The sequence below is a fragment of the Cariama cristata genome, unplaced genomic scaffold (assembly GCF_000690535.1).
Source record: "Cariama cristata isolate BGI_N322 unplaced genomic scaffold, ASM69053v1 scaffold9761, whole genome shotgun sequence".
Classification (NCBI taxonomy): domain Eukaryota; kingdom Metazoa; phylum Chordata; class Aves; order Cariamiformes; family Cariamidae; genus Cariama; species Cariama cristata.
The window spans coordinates 42,974-59,727 of NW_009601027.1; the positions used below are offsets into that span (position 1 = coordinate 42,974).

The following is a 16,754-nucleotide window of genomic DNA, read 5'->3' on the forward strand; positions in this document are numbered from 1 at the left end:
TCATAATATCGCCAGGTGGCTGTCAGGTTTGTTCGGCTGGCGTCGGTAGAATAAAACCGCCAAGAAGCCTGGTATGGGGAAACAATAGAAAAGCACAAAGGAACCAAGAATATGAAGTGACAATGCCACCGCACTGATTACAGACAGAGGGGATTTGGCTCAGGTTGGGATGTGCTCTATGATGTTGATTAAGGAAATACCAGCAAAAACCCACCAAAACTTCTGCAAATCACAGTACACTTTACACGGTAAAGTAGGAGTTACTGGCTTCGTGGAAGCACCAGAAGATATTCAGCACATAAAGGTACTCAAAAAAGCATCACAGTGATTTATTTGTGGCAAGTCCATAGGGGACACCCACAGAAACTTGCAGTCTGAGGCAAAGAAAGTGTCATCATACATTTTGTAAATGATAATGAAAACCAGACAAAAAGCATTTAGAAGAAAAAAAGAAGTATTCTCTGCGGTTTGAAACACTGCTGAATGTTTAAAAACACAAAATAAATCATTTCAAAGGTGAATGACCAAAGCATAGCATTGAAAATGTATTCACTGTTTAGATTTATAACTGCACGGAGATAGTAAGACAGATCCTCGGTTCTACAAACTGGAACAGCTTCCCTGATGTCAGCATAACTGTATTAATTTGTACTAGCGGAGTATCTGCGCTTCCTGTGTATTGTCAACCATTAAATGTCAGCCAGGTATTCTTGTACGGAGTCTAATCCCCTGTGTTTTCCTACTGCCTATCTCCCAGAAGTACATCTAGTCTTCATCTACAGATGGAGAACGTGTCACTTTGTAAATTGTTCTACTGGTTGATCATTTTCATTGCCAAAAAATCTCTGCATTATTTTTAATTTGAAACTCTTTGGTTTTGGCTTATAGCCAGAGATATTGGTTATGTTTCTGTCTGCTACATTAAATAGTTCTGTAGGTTCCAGTACTTCCTCTCTGGCCTTTTATGTTCAAATAATATTCACACTGAATATTTCTTATAAGCTAAAGAAATTAAGAAAGGTATGTCCATATGAAACATTGCAGTTTTCTATAGTGATACCTTAGCTATCTTTAAGTCAGGTAAAGGCTCTAGCAGACAGTATATATCTATGGCAACCGAGGAGTTAGCACAGACTAATTCTACATAGGAACTGATTAGAAAATAGAGGTTATCCTGATAAGCTAGAGCACACTGATTTCCATGGTAGTTCATCATCAGTATCCAGAACAGACAATTTTAAAAAGCCTGGGCACTGTTACGGTAGACAATGAGATGCAGTTCAGACACATCCTGCATTTATGAACACGAAATTTTCTCTGGTCCCAGACTCATTTTTTTCCAGTGTTTTCTTTGCTTTCTCCAATTTTCCAGTCTCACTGACAACCTGTAGATGCTGAGTTGACATGTAGCATGTTAGTACCAGCATCACCATACACTGTGGTAATATCAGCCTTCTCCTACTTGTTACCTTTCTGGCTCTATATCTAAGGACTGCAATAAACCAGCTGGAGTAACATACTGGGAACTTGTATGAAGCTCTTGACCCTTCTTTCCCACTCTTTATCCTATGTGTTTCTCATCCTTCGTCAAATCCTTTCCAGAGTCACTAATACTGGGATAGAGGCCTCTTATAATAGTCTGAATTAATTGTTTCTAGATCAAGTTTTGCATTTGGTGTATTAGCACATTTGCTAGGAATCATTCCACTCCGTAAAGTCACGCAGATCATTCTCGGGTTCATTCCTGTGTGCCTGCCCTCAACTTTCCTATTCTGCCAGGCCTTGTGCCTTTGGCAAATATCTCCATCAGCAATTTAGTGTTAATTTCCAGATCACTGAAAATGCTGAATGTGAAAATGAACATGTAAATGCTGAACAGCCTTCATCATGGGATCTCACCACAAATGTCTTCCTTTCACAATGATTTTGCCCATTGAGAGTCACTTCCTGAAATCAGTCAGCTAGCTGCTCTTAATCTATTTAGCTTGCTGTCTTACTAATATTTCGGTTGAACTGTCATACAATAATAAGAAAAGCTACATCCAAAACCTAAATCTATTGTGTGTTTCCTCTGGCAACCAAACTTGGAAGAAGAAGATTAGAATATATGTGTCAGAAAATATCCCAGGCAATCATTCTACAGTACAAGAGATACAAAAGGAGTGGATTTATAGTTATGAATTATTCTAATAAATATTAAATCTCAAATATTTAGTATTTAATAATCATTGAACAGTAATAATGGAAAACATTTATTAACTTTAAGAATGTTTCAAAGACAGCCTGGCATCTACCTCGAACTTATCATGGAACACTAGTATATTCATGCTCAGCTTCTTTATGTGGATTTATGATTTCAGAATTAAAAACCCAGCATAAATGGCACTCATAAAACACTTGGAATCCCAAGAAAATAAAATAGGATGCTACAAGATTATTTCCACCCCCTTTTTTTTTCAGTGCATCAAGTAGAGTAAAGCTTGCTGCAAAATCATTCTTTAGAGGATTTTCTCATTTCTAACTAGGACTGTAAGTTAAGGAAAAAACCCCTGCAAAACAGCTGTTCAATAAATATCATGCCACTTTTGCTTAAAAAAATCTTTCTCAGTTGTTGATCTGCACCATCATGTCAATCGTGGAGCTGAAACCACTTCAGACAATTTCAGACATTTTGGAATTTCTGATGCCCACATTTCCAGCTTTTGAATCATCTAATAGTGAAAGCAATTCTCTGGGCAGGACACTTTTCATTTTCACCAAGTATATCACTCATTGGAGCACTCTAAACCCTGCAGTAGGTGAAAAGTAGCTTAACATAGGCAAGAGTGCTGTGCTGTCAGTTGGGGTGTCTAGGGATCAATTCTGTTTTTCCAAGTAATTCCCTAACTGCAGGCATGCAATTGACATCCTTGCTTGGTTTCTTCAGCATGGATAGAAGAGCTCAAAAACTATGCATAGAAATGCTATATGGCAACACACGGCAATCACTGAACAAACATTTCATGAAATGAACCAATCTGTTAAACATTATTTCCATAAAACTTTCAAAACTGAAATAATAAAACTTGCTCCAATATGTACTTTAAATCACCTACTATTATCTTTTCACTGATTTCATATTTACCTGAATTAGACTGGCAGCTGGATTCCTTCTTTTCTCAAAGTGTTTCTGACGATGCTGTTCCTGCACTTTTAATGCGAATCCTGAGCCAAGGATGCCCTGCAATACCATACACCATTTATCATTATGAAGGTAGTTTTTTCAACAAACATGCATAATCAAATACAAAGAATTTGTGAAGACGTTATGCCATGTGATCACTTCAGGTAACACATTTATGACAGTATATGACAGTACAAGCTTAACAACAGTGTCCCCTTCGTGGTGAAGCAGGACACTCCGTACTTAAGAGATAACATCTGTGGTGCTACCAATGACCACTCATCCCAACCATTGCTTGGGTTTGGGCTACACTATGTTCCTGCAACTCTAAGGGCCACGGAGATATAGATAGATAGATATAAAATCAAGCAGGAACATTCAGAGGAACATAAGCCAGGAATGATGAAATGACCAGCTGCCAGATATACCAGATATATATGGACCTCAAAGTCTGTATCTGCAGTGCTTATTTTAACTTTTGGTTTTAGAAAAGTTAGAAAATGCCTTGCTTGACAGAATAAGACCATTTCTTCTCACTCTTTCCCACCTAAATAATATCTATTGTTCATTCTATAGGCTATGAAAAAAAGCTGATGATGAAACCTCTCCCCTTTTAGCCTTTTTACCTTTGACTAAGTAAGATAAATTTGACTCCAAAAAAAAAGACCCAAAGATTGAGAGTGTTTCCCTCCTTGGCTTGCAAGGAGTATAACATTTCTGCTGGACATCTCTGCATTATAAGGAAGAATACTTCCACTTGATTCTTAGTCAGGATAAAATAATATTAGAAATGCACAAGATTCACACATATCTCTTGTTTTACAGACAGATTCAACACAAAAGTGTTTATGAGGAAAATAAGTATCTGTACATAGATACGACAGAAGGAACAAAAGTTCTGGCATCTCTAATATGTAAGGTTATTCATCTTTTACATGTTCATTGTAGTCCTGCTAAGACTTTCTTGTTAGTGGTGACTAGGTAACAAAGGGAATTAATTACAGTAGCTGCTATTAAATGTCAAAGATTCACAAACAGGTAATGTATTATAATTATAATGCATTATAATATGCCAGAGACACTGAAATACTCTTGGTACTTAGAGTAAGAAATAAATGCAATACGCTAGATGATTCAATGCTGTTGGCAAATGCTGACTTTAAATCTTGGTTTGTCTATATGGTTGAAAAGAAATGTATTATTATAACATACATGTTTTATAGTGATCTATAGATAATGAATCTGAGTATTAAAATATTGATTTTTCTGTATGTGTTGCACTGGATGTCACTTCTGATTTCATGCTTATTCAATACTAATTTAAAAAAGAAAGGAAATTCACTCACGAAAATGAAAAGTTATTTCTGAAGCTACACTATATTTTAGTCATTAGATGATTCCCATTTCCATTAAAGTCTCTTGAATATTGATAAAAGCATAAAAACATAAACAAACTGTCATGTTTATTTTCAATCACCCACAGAAAATGATAGTTGCATTTTTACATTCAACGACAGTAACTTCTGGTTGATTTAACGCCTTCTACTGCTCTCTGTTGGTAGCCTGAACATGGGCATACAAGACAACCTATTAAGAATATCTCACTTCCTTTTTTCAATAGAATCTAATTCAGGAAAACATATCAGCTGATTTTTTTTTATTTTTTTTTTTAAATCTGAAAGAAGAGCAGTAATAGATAAGCCACAATTCATAACTAAAGAAAGGAATTTCAACCTTACACAATAGTATGATACCTAATTTAGGATTATTTCCCAGTTTTGTCCATGCCAAAGAAACTCCCCAAAACACAAGCAATGACACCAAACTTTTCATTTGGACTTTGGATAGCAGTTCATTAGTGTTGTCATAGAGCAAAAAGTCTTACACAGTTGTTCTTCATGTAGAGAGCTTCCTTCAGCTTTTTGTATTGTAACAGCGGTAGGAGCCACAGAAGTTTTACCTTTTTAAAAATTTTACAGGCGTACTCACAGCAGGTAGTGCAAAGAAAGAAATGCCAAGTAGAGCAAATCCTGCAGAAAGCAACCTTCCAAGCCAAGTAAGAGGAGTTTTGTCTCCGTAGCCAATGGTTGTCAATGTGATCTAAAAAGAAATGAATGAACATCGTGGTTTACCAGAAGTCACTGAGAGATTAGTTGCAGATTATTTACATTGCATGAAACAGTATTTCCAATAAATAATCCAAGACAAATGAAATCATATATAGTTGTTTCTAAAAGAAAAACAAAAATAAATAAATCAACATTAATACATTTTTCTACGAAAACTTAATACTTTTTATGACTGAACAAAACTGAGATAAATAATAAATGTGAGAAAAATAACTAAATGAGCAATAAATAAGTTTAAAAAAATAATAAAACAGAAGGTCTGGGATCTCACAGTTGAGGCAAATGGTGGGAAATTATGTCAGTCGGGCAGAAAAAAGTCTTCTTTTCCATGGATGTAAATGTGTTTCACCTATTTTCTGCAGGGAAATATGACTGTATGTATTTGCACAACTACACAAATATAAATTACACAGAGATCATATTGGAAAAATATAGTAGGGAGGAAGCTGAAGTTTGCAGATGATATAAAATCAAAGGAACAGCAAGAAGCAGCTGCATTTTTTACAAGCCGATCCATACAATTTGAAGTGGATTATCTTCTGAAACACAAAAACCATAATCAAAAGCTGGAAGGAACTTTAAGAAGTTCCTGGTCCTTTCCCCTTCCTTGTATCAGTCTCAGATACACCTACATCACTCCTGAGATGAAGGTCCAAAGACTACTACACAGCAGGAGATGCAGAGGCACCTTGGGCTGTTGGACAATGTTAGCTCAGACCTACGTGGGGAGAGGTCGAAGAGAAAGAGGAGGGCATCTGTAATCCCTTCACGTGGCGAGTGTAATCAGAGGCCCAGCATACAGATGTTTCCAAAGCTGTGCCGTGGAGGCTGGCACCCCTGCTGTGTAGTACCATTGGAGACGATGGCAGAGCCTGGTACAGGTGGGAGGGCTCCCCATGTGCAACTCATTGACCGCAGGCCATGTAGAAGTGCAGTGTATATGCAAGTGCCACTGGGATAATGATGCGCAATTGTGGTTTACTGAGCATATCCACAAGGCATAAGATTATGGCTTCACGTCCATGTGTGGCTGAGGGTCTTCCCCAACCCAAGGAAATGTCCTCCAGGCTACTCCTGGCCTGGGAAGTGTGCCAGTCCCAAATCTGGGGACTGGACTGGCAGGAATAAAAACACATGTCTGCCCTTCCCTCTTGGGGAGTTTGGATCCACTCCGCTGCCTGGTGCGGGCAGCTGGAGGAGGTGTGTGCAGGGGGGAGGACTTCCGAAGGCTGGGTGGGAGGCTGCCGGGTGCGTGCTCAGGCAACGGCACATGATGTTAAAGGACAAAGATAGACAACAGTAGGCGGAATGCCAAGGACTCCAGGGCCTGTTATTAGCAGAGAACATGTGCACAGAGAATTATTTTACATCGTGTACCAAATGTGGGCAAGTTCAGGCTTCGTAAATATTCTGGCAGGAACGAATTCTTCAGGAAAATGCCTTCTAGAGACATTATTTTGCTTCCAGCTTCCTCAAAGTTCATTCCTAGGCAAGAAGGCCAAAGCAATTCTATTTAATGCCGGGGTCACCACAGGACAAAAGAAGGAAATTCTTTTGGAAGTAATTAGATTTCAACTATTCAGGGCTCCGTAGATAGTAAACAGTGCTTTTAATTGCTCCCATTGTTCGGAACAAGCTGTGGGTGTAATTTACCCTGAGAAAGCCATAGTGACTAAAAGAGAGTGAGCTGAATTAAGGTTGCAGCTGAAACTTCAAGTGGTTATCGAGTCTCAAGTTTTGTAATGCTAGCCTGGTCACCGACACACCACCTCGCATGCTTATCAGGTCTCGCTCTCCTTCATTGTTCCTCTTCACTTCCCTGCCCCATCCCCTCTTCCTGGCTTTTGCTGGACTCTTTGGAGAGCCAATGCAACCCAGGAAGGTGGAGAGAATTGTCCACATTTCTGCATGGTTTGTTTCTGCTGTTTTGGTGAGTTGTGTCAGCTGATGGAGGTGCCCAACAGGCTCCAGAGCCTGCACAAGGCAGCCCGTGGCTGAGGTTGAGTGATAAGAAGGAAGGGAGATGGGAACGCGGCTCCCTCTTTTCTGGCAGAGGTGCGCTGATGTAACCACACTCTTGGCCTGGCAGAGGGGCTTGCTTTGGTTTTCCTTTGTTTGCTGAAGAAGGTACTTCCAGCTCTTCTCATCAAAGGGCAAGTGCAGAACAGTTTCAGGCTATTAAGACCCCAAGAGCAACAAAGCACTTGAACAAATGAATCCCTGAATAAAAGTTCCTCAAAATTTGTTTCCAGGCCAGTCATTGCGAAGCAGTTTGAAGCTCTGGAACGAGCCCAGTTTCTTGGCTTTTCTCCAGCTCGCTATCTCTGCCAGACACTGGAAAGTACAGAGATATCTCCTGCCTGGGCTGACAAGAAGGAAACAGAGCTAAGTGTCATCTGCGTATTAATGATATTGCCACCAAACTGTCTTCTGAAGAAGTCAAAGACAAACTTGAACCTTTGGGATTTGACATCTGGGAGCAATCCAAAACCAGGAGCAGTCACACAGACTGTATCTCTGGAATTTCTCCAAAGAAAATAACAAGGCCATATTAAAGCCTTTCCCCCATTCTTTTAGGACCTGAGGACTTAATGGTATCAGTCTATGATTAAGAATATCAGAGGCTTCTTGTTCACTTTGAGCTGTTTTATCTCAGGACGGTTTTTACACGGGCATATAGGTGTCAGCACCGTGCCGTATTGTCTTACTCAATGCTGAACAAATGGGTTTGATCTTCATTTTATATTCCTCTCATCGCACAACTGAGAAAACACTTTTCCAGACAACTTCAGGGTCAAGTTCAGGAATAATCTTCTGTGTCTTTGTTAGCGCTGCAAGCGAATGACTAAACCACTGGCCAGGCCCTGACTGGCGTAATCCCGAGGTTAAATTAACTGAACAGGGTGTGGAAAACTACTGGACGTGAGACCATGACAATGTGAGAAATTTCCAGACGTCACTGATAATAATGTAAGCAGCAGACAGAAGTTACAGCTAGCACTGTGAGGAAAGGCTGGATCCCATGGGTGGTTAAGGGACAAGTGACCAAAATTCAAAGGTGACTGAAGGAAATTATTTGGGACTTTTTGGAGATTATAATCTACAAGGACCACAGCACCTCGGTGAGTGCATCAGTGGTGCCATACAAGGCCAAAAGTGATGAGGTAACAGAACTACAAAAGCTGTAGCAAACCATGAAGATAATTAGGGACAGGCTGTTTATTTGAGATGAAACTTGGTCGGAGGAAGCAAAGTGGTGAAAAAGAGGTTCAAGATACAGTAAAAGAAATAACAGCTGTGCAAATCATGTCTTTCCGGTCATACCTGTTGAGCAGCCCCGTGTCTCATCACCACAGCCTAAACCAGGACAATAAACCAAACCTTTTAGAGTTCATTTGTGTAGGATTCATTTCACCCAACTTGAAAAATAAAATGCTTAGGTGTTTAGAATGATCTGGTCACCGCAACAGGCACAATGGAAAGAGAGATTCCTCCAGCAGGTAACTCATCCTATCCTAAAACGCAGGACTTAGGCTTGCCTGAAAACAAATGCCTAGTGCCACCTGAGATGTCGCAGGGCATCTGACTGGGGACCAGCCGCAGGAGAGGCAGCAGACTCTTCCATGGCACCGTATGCCTACGTTCAAGCAACTGAATCACACCCCTACGTGGCTAAACGGGCTAGCTGAGTCCTACGTTTTTGTACCAGATGCAAACCACTCCATTTTGGGTGCTTCTATAAATGAGGTGTCTGGACAGACCAGCCAAGGCAGGCAGTGTCACCTGGCTAGACTCAAAACTCACAACGATGACAGAACTCCTGTTATATCTCATTTCTGGAGCTAATAAATATGCTAATAATAAGTGAGGTAATATAACAATGAATGCTATTATATAACCTAGGTGGCTTCAATTAGATGAGATAGGACCCAGGAGGCCCTCCTCTACCCTAGCATTTCTTTCTGATGTCATTTTATGTTCTGCTAGCAGTACTTACCTTTGAATCTTTACCTGACATCAATTAACTGAAAAAAGTGTAGTTTGCTCATGTTATCATTACATTAAATGGGGAAAACGTCATCAATATTAACTCATTTGAGCTAGTAACTGTGACAGTATTATTCATTGTGCTATGTTTTGTTCACCTACAGGTCACTGTGGAGTGCCAGAACCATTTTGTATCTGCCTGTAACTACTGGATACTACTAGAAAATAACGACTTATTAAGAGAAACCCCATCAAATGTGTAAGAGAGACAGAAATCTTAATTGCATTATATTTGCAGGTAAAACTAATTAATGTACAAACTAAATGCCACTATAAGCACATATAGTTCTAGGTAACAGTAGCACTTCTCAGAAAATCATGGATGGTTTGGTTTTGAAATACTTAAGTTTTCGAATTGACCTTTTGTTCCCATATAGTTTACTTATTTTATTTCATTAAATGTATTTACCTTCTCTACCAAAGCAAATTTTGAACTTGAGCTCTTCATATAACAGATACTGTTGTGTGCTGCTGTGTTAGGCAGCAATTGTGGGGACCCCAACCACAAGAATATTCACAATAGTAGCATTGGCTGGTAACATGATGGTTAAACTGCAGGTTGCACGGTACAACATGCAGTTGCAAATTCAGTCAAGTATTCACATGTAAATTAGGATGCCATATCCTGCCTTTCATTTCAGCGTAAAAATATGGGCTTCAGAAATGGAGTCAGTGAAATGACCATAGCAGGGTATGGACCTCAAATAATCTGAATTAATGAATGGGTTAATTGCTGCATGCTGGGTCTGGTCCTGCAGGGAGGGACGTAAGTACCTCTAAAACCTTGAAATTTAAGGCAATCATTTGTGCCTGACTTCAATGCAGTCTTTTCTTTCTTGTACCTCTGCCATCGCAGAATTCAGTCTGGGATTTGGTAGATACTCAGTGGTTTAAGTTAGAACAACTTTCGCAAATAAACAAATCAATGAGACTAAGCATTGGTTTCCCCTAGAATGCCACACAATCTAACCTTTTCAAAATCTGCATGTGGGTTACTCTGGCAGTAAAAACAACCATGACTAAGAAGCACATTATGCATTTCCCACATACTGTTTTACATATTAGACAAAAAATACTATTATTAAAATGGCAAAGATAACAGGTAAGGGGGAGCACTGATTTTCAGTAACTTTGTGCACTTAAGCACATTAAAAATTTAAATGTATTCATGTCACACACTGGGGAAAGAAGAAAAGATATAGAAACATACAATACAGATTGTTTTCAGGTTTTTGATTACAATTTGTTGTTTTTCCTGTTGATGTCAAGAAAAGATTCTTGTTTTCTCAGTTGCACTACTTATTTGACCTATGAGTCATACATTTTCACTTCATAGTGTACAAAATATTTTAAGCACCACTCTATATGATAATTATTTCTTAGCAGGGTTTTTCCTTAAAAAATAGTCAGCAGGTAGTGGAGAAGAAAATTCTAAAATAAAGATCTTGTTCCTGTTGCTAGAGCTGCTGAGGGAGAAGGATCTGGATCTAACATGAGCCTCGGTCGGATGTCAGAGTTGAGGACTGAGTTTGCTGGGACTTCCCCGTTCCTTGTGCATACGTTTCCCCTCCGTAGTGCCTGCTGGCAGGTGGGTGCAAACCTCTCCTTAGCCCAAATTCCCTGCCTGTGCAGTGCTAAGTCACACACAGCTTTGCAGAGAGGTAGAGGATGCACCCTGGAGAATCAAATGGCTGAAAACCTGCATTCCCAGACCCATGCACTGCCACAGGAGGGTCTCTCACAGGACCACATCCCCACTGCCACCCCCAAAGGGGCAGCGGTGTTTGCAGACTGCCGGAGCCAGGGTACCCATCAGCAAGGGCTCCAGCATCGCAAGCCAAATGCTTCACAACCGTGTCAATACAGGCAGGTTAGAAAGCTTTAAGCTAAACCTAGACCTCCGCTTTTGAAGAAAAGTGAAACAAAATAAACTACAGCGATGCGACAGAGAGCAAAACATTCTCTCATGACTTTAGCCAATATGGATTTCACACGTGATTGGATTAGAGGATAAAAATGTGTATTTTATGAGAGATCTGCCTTGGCGCTCTAATGCAACAAGTTACAGGAAAAGTATTTTTGTGTATTTGTAAATGCACAAGTAAGACCTACTATGTCTGGCTTTTCCAAGCTCCCAATTTTTTGCACTGGTAACCCAGAAATACAGTCTCCAAGGAAGACAGGTAACAAGTGATTAACCCTTAGATGAATAAATTTCAAATACACAAACTAGTCCTACCAATAGGAAATGACTTTGACCTTTGCTCAAAACTTAGACGAAACTTATTACAAATATTTCTCAAGGATTCAAAGCATTTTGGGAAGGGCTTTTGCACAGTCCCTCTGTCCCTCTCTGCACGCCCTGAGCCTGTGGATACTACTGAGTCCAGATGAAGTCTTGTCGGCCGAAGGTCTGAGGGGCGAAAGCTTCATTTCTGCATCCCTCTGATGACGAAAGGTGACAGAGCCTGGTTCAGGTCTTGCACTTATTCCAGGAAAACTAATGAGTGCTTTAGGTTATGTCAGCATTAATGATCTCACAGGCATCATTTCACTACCCAGACACTGTCAGATCTCATGGTGTTTGTTCTACTGCATCAGAAGGAAAAGAAAAGCAGTTTTATACTGCCTGGCAAAAGCTCTGCCATAGCCTTTGTTGGGGCAGATTTCTTAAGCTGCCTAAGTAACTCCCACACAGTGCACAAGTCTAACTTACTATAGGGCATTTTAAAGCAAAAAAACCCTATGCATTATGCTGTAAAAAATATATATTCAAAATTTCAGGCCTAGTTTTTCATTGTTCATTTAAAGCCTAGTTGATTTAAACATACGCATTCATAAACATAAGTATTTGTATAATCCTCCTTCTTTCAGAAAAGCAGTCGGGCATGTACTTCGATCCCACAGTTTTCAACAAAGTAAAAACAATTGATTTGATAGTTAAGCATGAGCTCAACTAAATCAGGGCTTTTACACCTGTAAAAAAAGAACCGGAATGGGAATATTTATTCTTGCTTTATGTGCTCAAGGTACAGAGGAAGGAGAAACAACATCATTCTGCTCTTCCCTTCACTGCAAAGCTGATGCAAGAGTTTTTTCCCCTCTTTCTTTCCTGACACTTGTTCCTCTTCCTTCACTGCAGCTTACAGCCCTCTGATTTGGATCAAAGCAGCTCTTTGTGGGACCGTATTACACACTGTATTACTGAAAGGATCTGGGTTAAAAACTGAAATGCTTTCTTCTCTTGAAGCTTTAGCGGTCTGGTTTGCAGCAGAAACACATAGACAGCTGTTCTGCGGGATGGGGTGAAATGAACTACGGAGGTGCAAATGAATAGCTGGAGGAGGGAGCTTCTCAGTCCAGTTTTCTGCCAGTGGAAACAATTCACCGAACAGCACACCAAGTTGGAATCCACAGCAGGTGAAATTCAAAGCACTCTAGCATACTGGTTAAAGACTGCATATTATTTTTCTGTACTTACTGTGCCCCACCAGAGAGCATCTGCATATGTGGAGAATTGGTTATTTGCATCTTTTTCCACCAGATAAACCAGGAAAGATGAAAAGATGAGTACTAAAAATCCTATGTACCAGGCTGTGATTAATTCCTAGATAAAAGAAATCAGAGATCAATATCCCTTTGAAAGACTGAACACAATGGCATTTCAAGGAAGACATAATGAAAAGACCTATATACTTTTTTGGCATTTGAGTCGTTAAAAGTCAAATGCTTCCCTATGGATGCAAACTTTCTCTGAAAGTGGACTGAATCTATGGTTTGACACTTCAGTAGCTTCACCAATATGTATCAAATTACAACTCCATATCAAAGACAACATTTTCACATATTCTGAAAACTGTTAGCATTTAACGTGGCCTGATGTATCTGTGCTAATGCCCCTTACAATTGCTGTTACTTCACAAAATTTTTGGTATTCTTGCAAAACTGATAAATTTTTCCTTGGCATCTCATTGAATCACATCAAATGAAGATATCAACCAGGCAAAATCAGCATCTAGGATTACGTACCTTGCTATGTGCATAAACTACTGAACCTAATAATTTCCAAGTGCCTCCTCTTCGGTCCATGCGCACCATACGAAGGATCTGTAGGAAACGAAGACTTCTCAGTGCTGATGTTGCAAAAATGTTACCCTGAGTTTTTGCAGAAACAACTGCTATTGAAGCGATGAGAACAATGATGTCTGAAAGAAATACATTACAGAAAACATTAATGTCCAAGTACCAGTAAATAACACATACATGTACATGAGCTGAATGAGGGGCCAAAAGAGAGACTCCTGCGGTGGGTGGGAATCTGAAGCACTGAGAGTCCTATTTGAGGTAGGGATGTGAGGTCAGGGCTGATGTCAAAAACTACCTCGGGGGCCTCCAGGGTGAAAACTGAGGGTAGTAATTTTGAAAAAATATGGATAAGAGGAGCAGTGTTGAAGGAACCTCATGTAGGAGCTTTGAAGCCTGATGCAGCAAACTGTACAAATCAGTAGATGGATTAGAACTTTTCCCCTTTTACATCTTTTCCCATAGCACCTTTCCTATGAAGATGCAAAAAAGAAAACAAAGGTAAGAAAAAAGACAGAGCAGCCCCAATGGTGAGAGTCCAGTGGAACCGGACTTACAAGCAGACGTATTAATGTCCTGTGAGCACAAATACTGTGTGGTTGAGGCATGTAGTTTCTGGACACATCTGCTCTGATGTACCATTTCCTGGAAAGGAAGAAATACAGTGCTGGGTACTCAGAAGCATTCTTTTAGCTGGCAGCCTGGAAAGTTTGTTGAAGCCCAGCAAGTGTCAGGATTTATTTCTTCAGGTCACAGATTCAAACTGTGAGAGCGAGTTTGTTCTGCATGAACTAATCAGCCAACTGCCCTTAGAGCCAAGGCAGCATTTAAAGGGAGATGAGGAGAAGCAGCACAGGGATGGCACTCAGATGCTGTGGGAAGGCATAATGTTCTTGTACGATGATTGGGGCAGACACACTGGTGTGCACAGAGTGGAAAAGCACAGAACAAGCTCTGTGTTACTTCATCACCTCGTAATTAATTTCCTAACCTTCTTTAAAAGCTTAAAGAGCCTTTGTAAGAAATATCTGGTTTAAATCTCAGGATTTTGTGGTGTTTGTATGTTTCTATGCAAGGATAATCTAAACTCATGTTTGCCAGTGCAGAACTGAAAGCGAGTTCTTGTTGACACAAGTTTTGCTTTGTGTTGGGTATGAACACTCAACTTGCCCAAAGAGTAGCTCCTACAAGTCAAGAGTGACCAAGTAAGTGAAAAGGCTCCCCACAGGGAAGCGGTGAGAGAGACCAGCTGTACCTACACGCAGGAGACTGTTTCCTCAGCCTGTACCAGTACAGTGGGAAATAGCCTTGGTTCATTCTGCTCAGACACCAAAGTAGGCTGAGGTCCAAATACCCTTGCTTGCAAACATCCTGGGTTTCTCTGAACTCACCTATGGATGGCTTTGTCTTCTTATTGCAACACTAAGGGTACAGACAACCTGTAGTTTAAGGAGTGTCTTGTTAAATTGTGGAAATCCTTGTCACAAGATGCTAAAAGTTTACATAGGTTCAAAGCCAGCGGGATGATCTCATGGGAGAAGATTTAAACAGGGCTAATTAATACCAAGACCCCTCTTCTGGCTCAGGACGTCTCCGAGTAGCAGGTTGTTGGAGGTTGAGAGACTTTTATGGAGAAATACACTGTATGTTTGCCCTGCTTCTGCAATCTTCCCTGACCATTCACCGTTGGCTAGTGCCACTGTTGGACATCGTGTGTTAGGCTAGCCTGACCTTCTGCCTGTCTTATGCCCTGACATTTTAAAATGCCTTTGGCTACTACATAGGTGGATCATGGATGGCTGCTATATAATTGGCTATCAAAAAAGCTGGATTTGCTTCTAGATGTAAATCCAACAAGTTCAGAGATCCAGAAGAGCCAGAAATGGATAACCTAGGGCGTCTCTGCACAGTACAAGTCTCAAGAGCACGACAATCAGATGCAGGAGGTCTAGGTGAGAATTCAGAAAGAGGACAACTGACCAGGAAAAGTTAAAGACATCACAAATTCTAATGGAGATCAAAAAACCCAGATGGAGTGGGATTCAGCTCCATGTGAAGACATTTAAATTTAGGTGTCTACATGTGAAGCAGGTGCCCAACCTCCCCATGCAGCACAAGGAAATCCCGTCAGCTGGGAGAGGTGCAGCTAATCCCCAGGAAGGCTCCTGCTGCCTGCCCAGCTGACTCGCGCTCCGGCCTTGGCACAAAAAAGGCTCGAATTTATTTGTCCGGTGCCATTTGAGATGCCTTAAGGTATCTGAGACATCCCCTAGGTCTGGCAGCTATGCTTTCAGACCTGTGAAGGCTGTGCCCTTCAGGAGAAGTCGCTGGAGAGCAGGGAATATCACGTAACAGGGGACACCTCTAGGTACTCCACTGAACTAAGCCCTAGATTGCAACCGACTGTACTGGAAGTATGGACACGGAGCACACACGTACCCAACTGCAAGCAAACTTCTATATTTAGGTGTGTTTATCTGGATCTGAGGCTCAGATAGAGCGTGCTGGAAAGCCTTGAGCAATACGGACTGTGTTGAAGAAAGAGTGACGGCGGTAACTAACACAACAGCAAGATTGGCTTAGCTTGTCCCACGCTGCTCCGAGCCGAGCAGCAATGTAGCAGACAGTTTTAATTAGGGGTGACTGGCTAGCAGCAAATCCGATATCGTTAGAAAAGCAGCGTGCACTCCTGCAAGTCATTCTTAGCACTTAAAAAAAGAGTAAGGTCACCCAAATATGAATTATGCATTTGGTCTGGAAAGTACTAAAGTGTTTTTGGGGGTTTTGGTTACCCTCAACCACTCTCAATAGGCCAGTTTTTTTACAAAAGCCAATGATTTGCCCCTGCCCTTATTCCTGCCCATTCCAGGAGCTCTGACAGCTTTTCTTATAACACAGAGTATCTTGGAGGTCTCCCACTGCAAAAAATTCAAATTAATTCAGTTTTGCCAGCACTGCACAGCATCTGCCCTGCGCTGCTGGGAACCCCCTGCCCCGCTGAGGGTCTCTGGTTCCCTTTAACCACAAGACAAAGAAGCCAACAGCAGCACAGCTCTCTTTTCCCTTTTTTAAAGTATTGATCCAAGGGACTTATCTACTTGTGTGTACCCTTCTAGATGGAGGGTAGGGATGGGGAGAGGCAAAGGGAGGAGAGGCTGAGGAAAAGAGGAGCAGAAAACGCACTGGCACATGTTTAAAAAACCGTTGGAGGGAAGAGAGCCTTCCCAGGCTGCTCGTGGTGTTTTCACATCTTGCTCTCTCATCTTCTTCACCTTTTCACAATATAAAACCCGACCCCAAACCACCCCCCGCAACTCCTCAGGCTGGGAACA

At 40.9% G+C, this 16,754-nt stretch overlaps 1 protein-coding gene across 1 annotated transcript in view; it reads right to left on the reverse strand.

Annotated features, from left to right (window-relative positions):
* KCNQ5 (potassium voltage-gated channel, KQT-like subfamily, member 5) overlaps positions 1-16,754 on the reverse strand; it is an 84,213-nt gene that overhangs the window by 33,211 nt on the left and 34,248 nt on the right. The window contains exons 3-6 of the mRNA XM_009710281.1: positions 13,369-13,544; positions 12,821-12,946; positions 5,153-5,263; positions 3,125-3,220 (exon numbers count right to left, since the gene is read on the reverse strand). Coding sequence (XP_009708583.1) covers positions 3,125-3,220; positions 5,153-5,263; positions 12,821-12,946; positions 13,369-13,544 — 509 coding nt within the window. The remainder of the gene's footprint in view (positions 1-3,124; positions 3,221-5,152; positions 5,264-12,820; positions 12,947-13,368; positions 13,545-16,754) is intronic.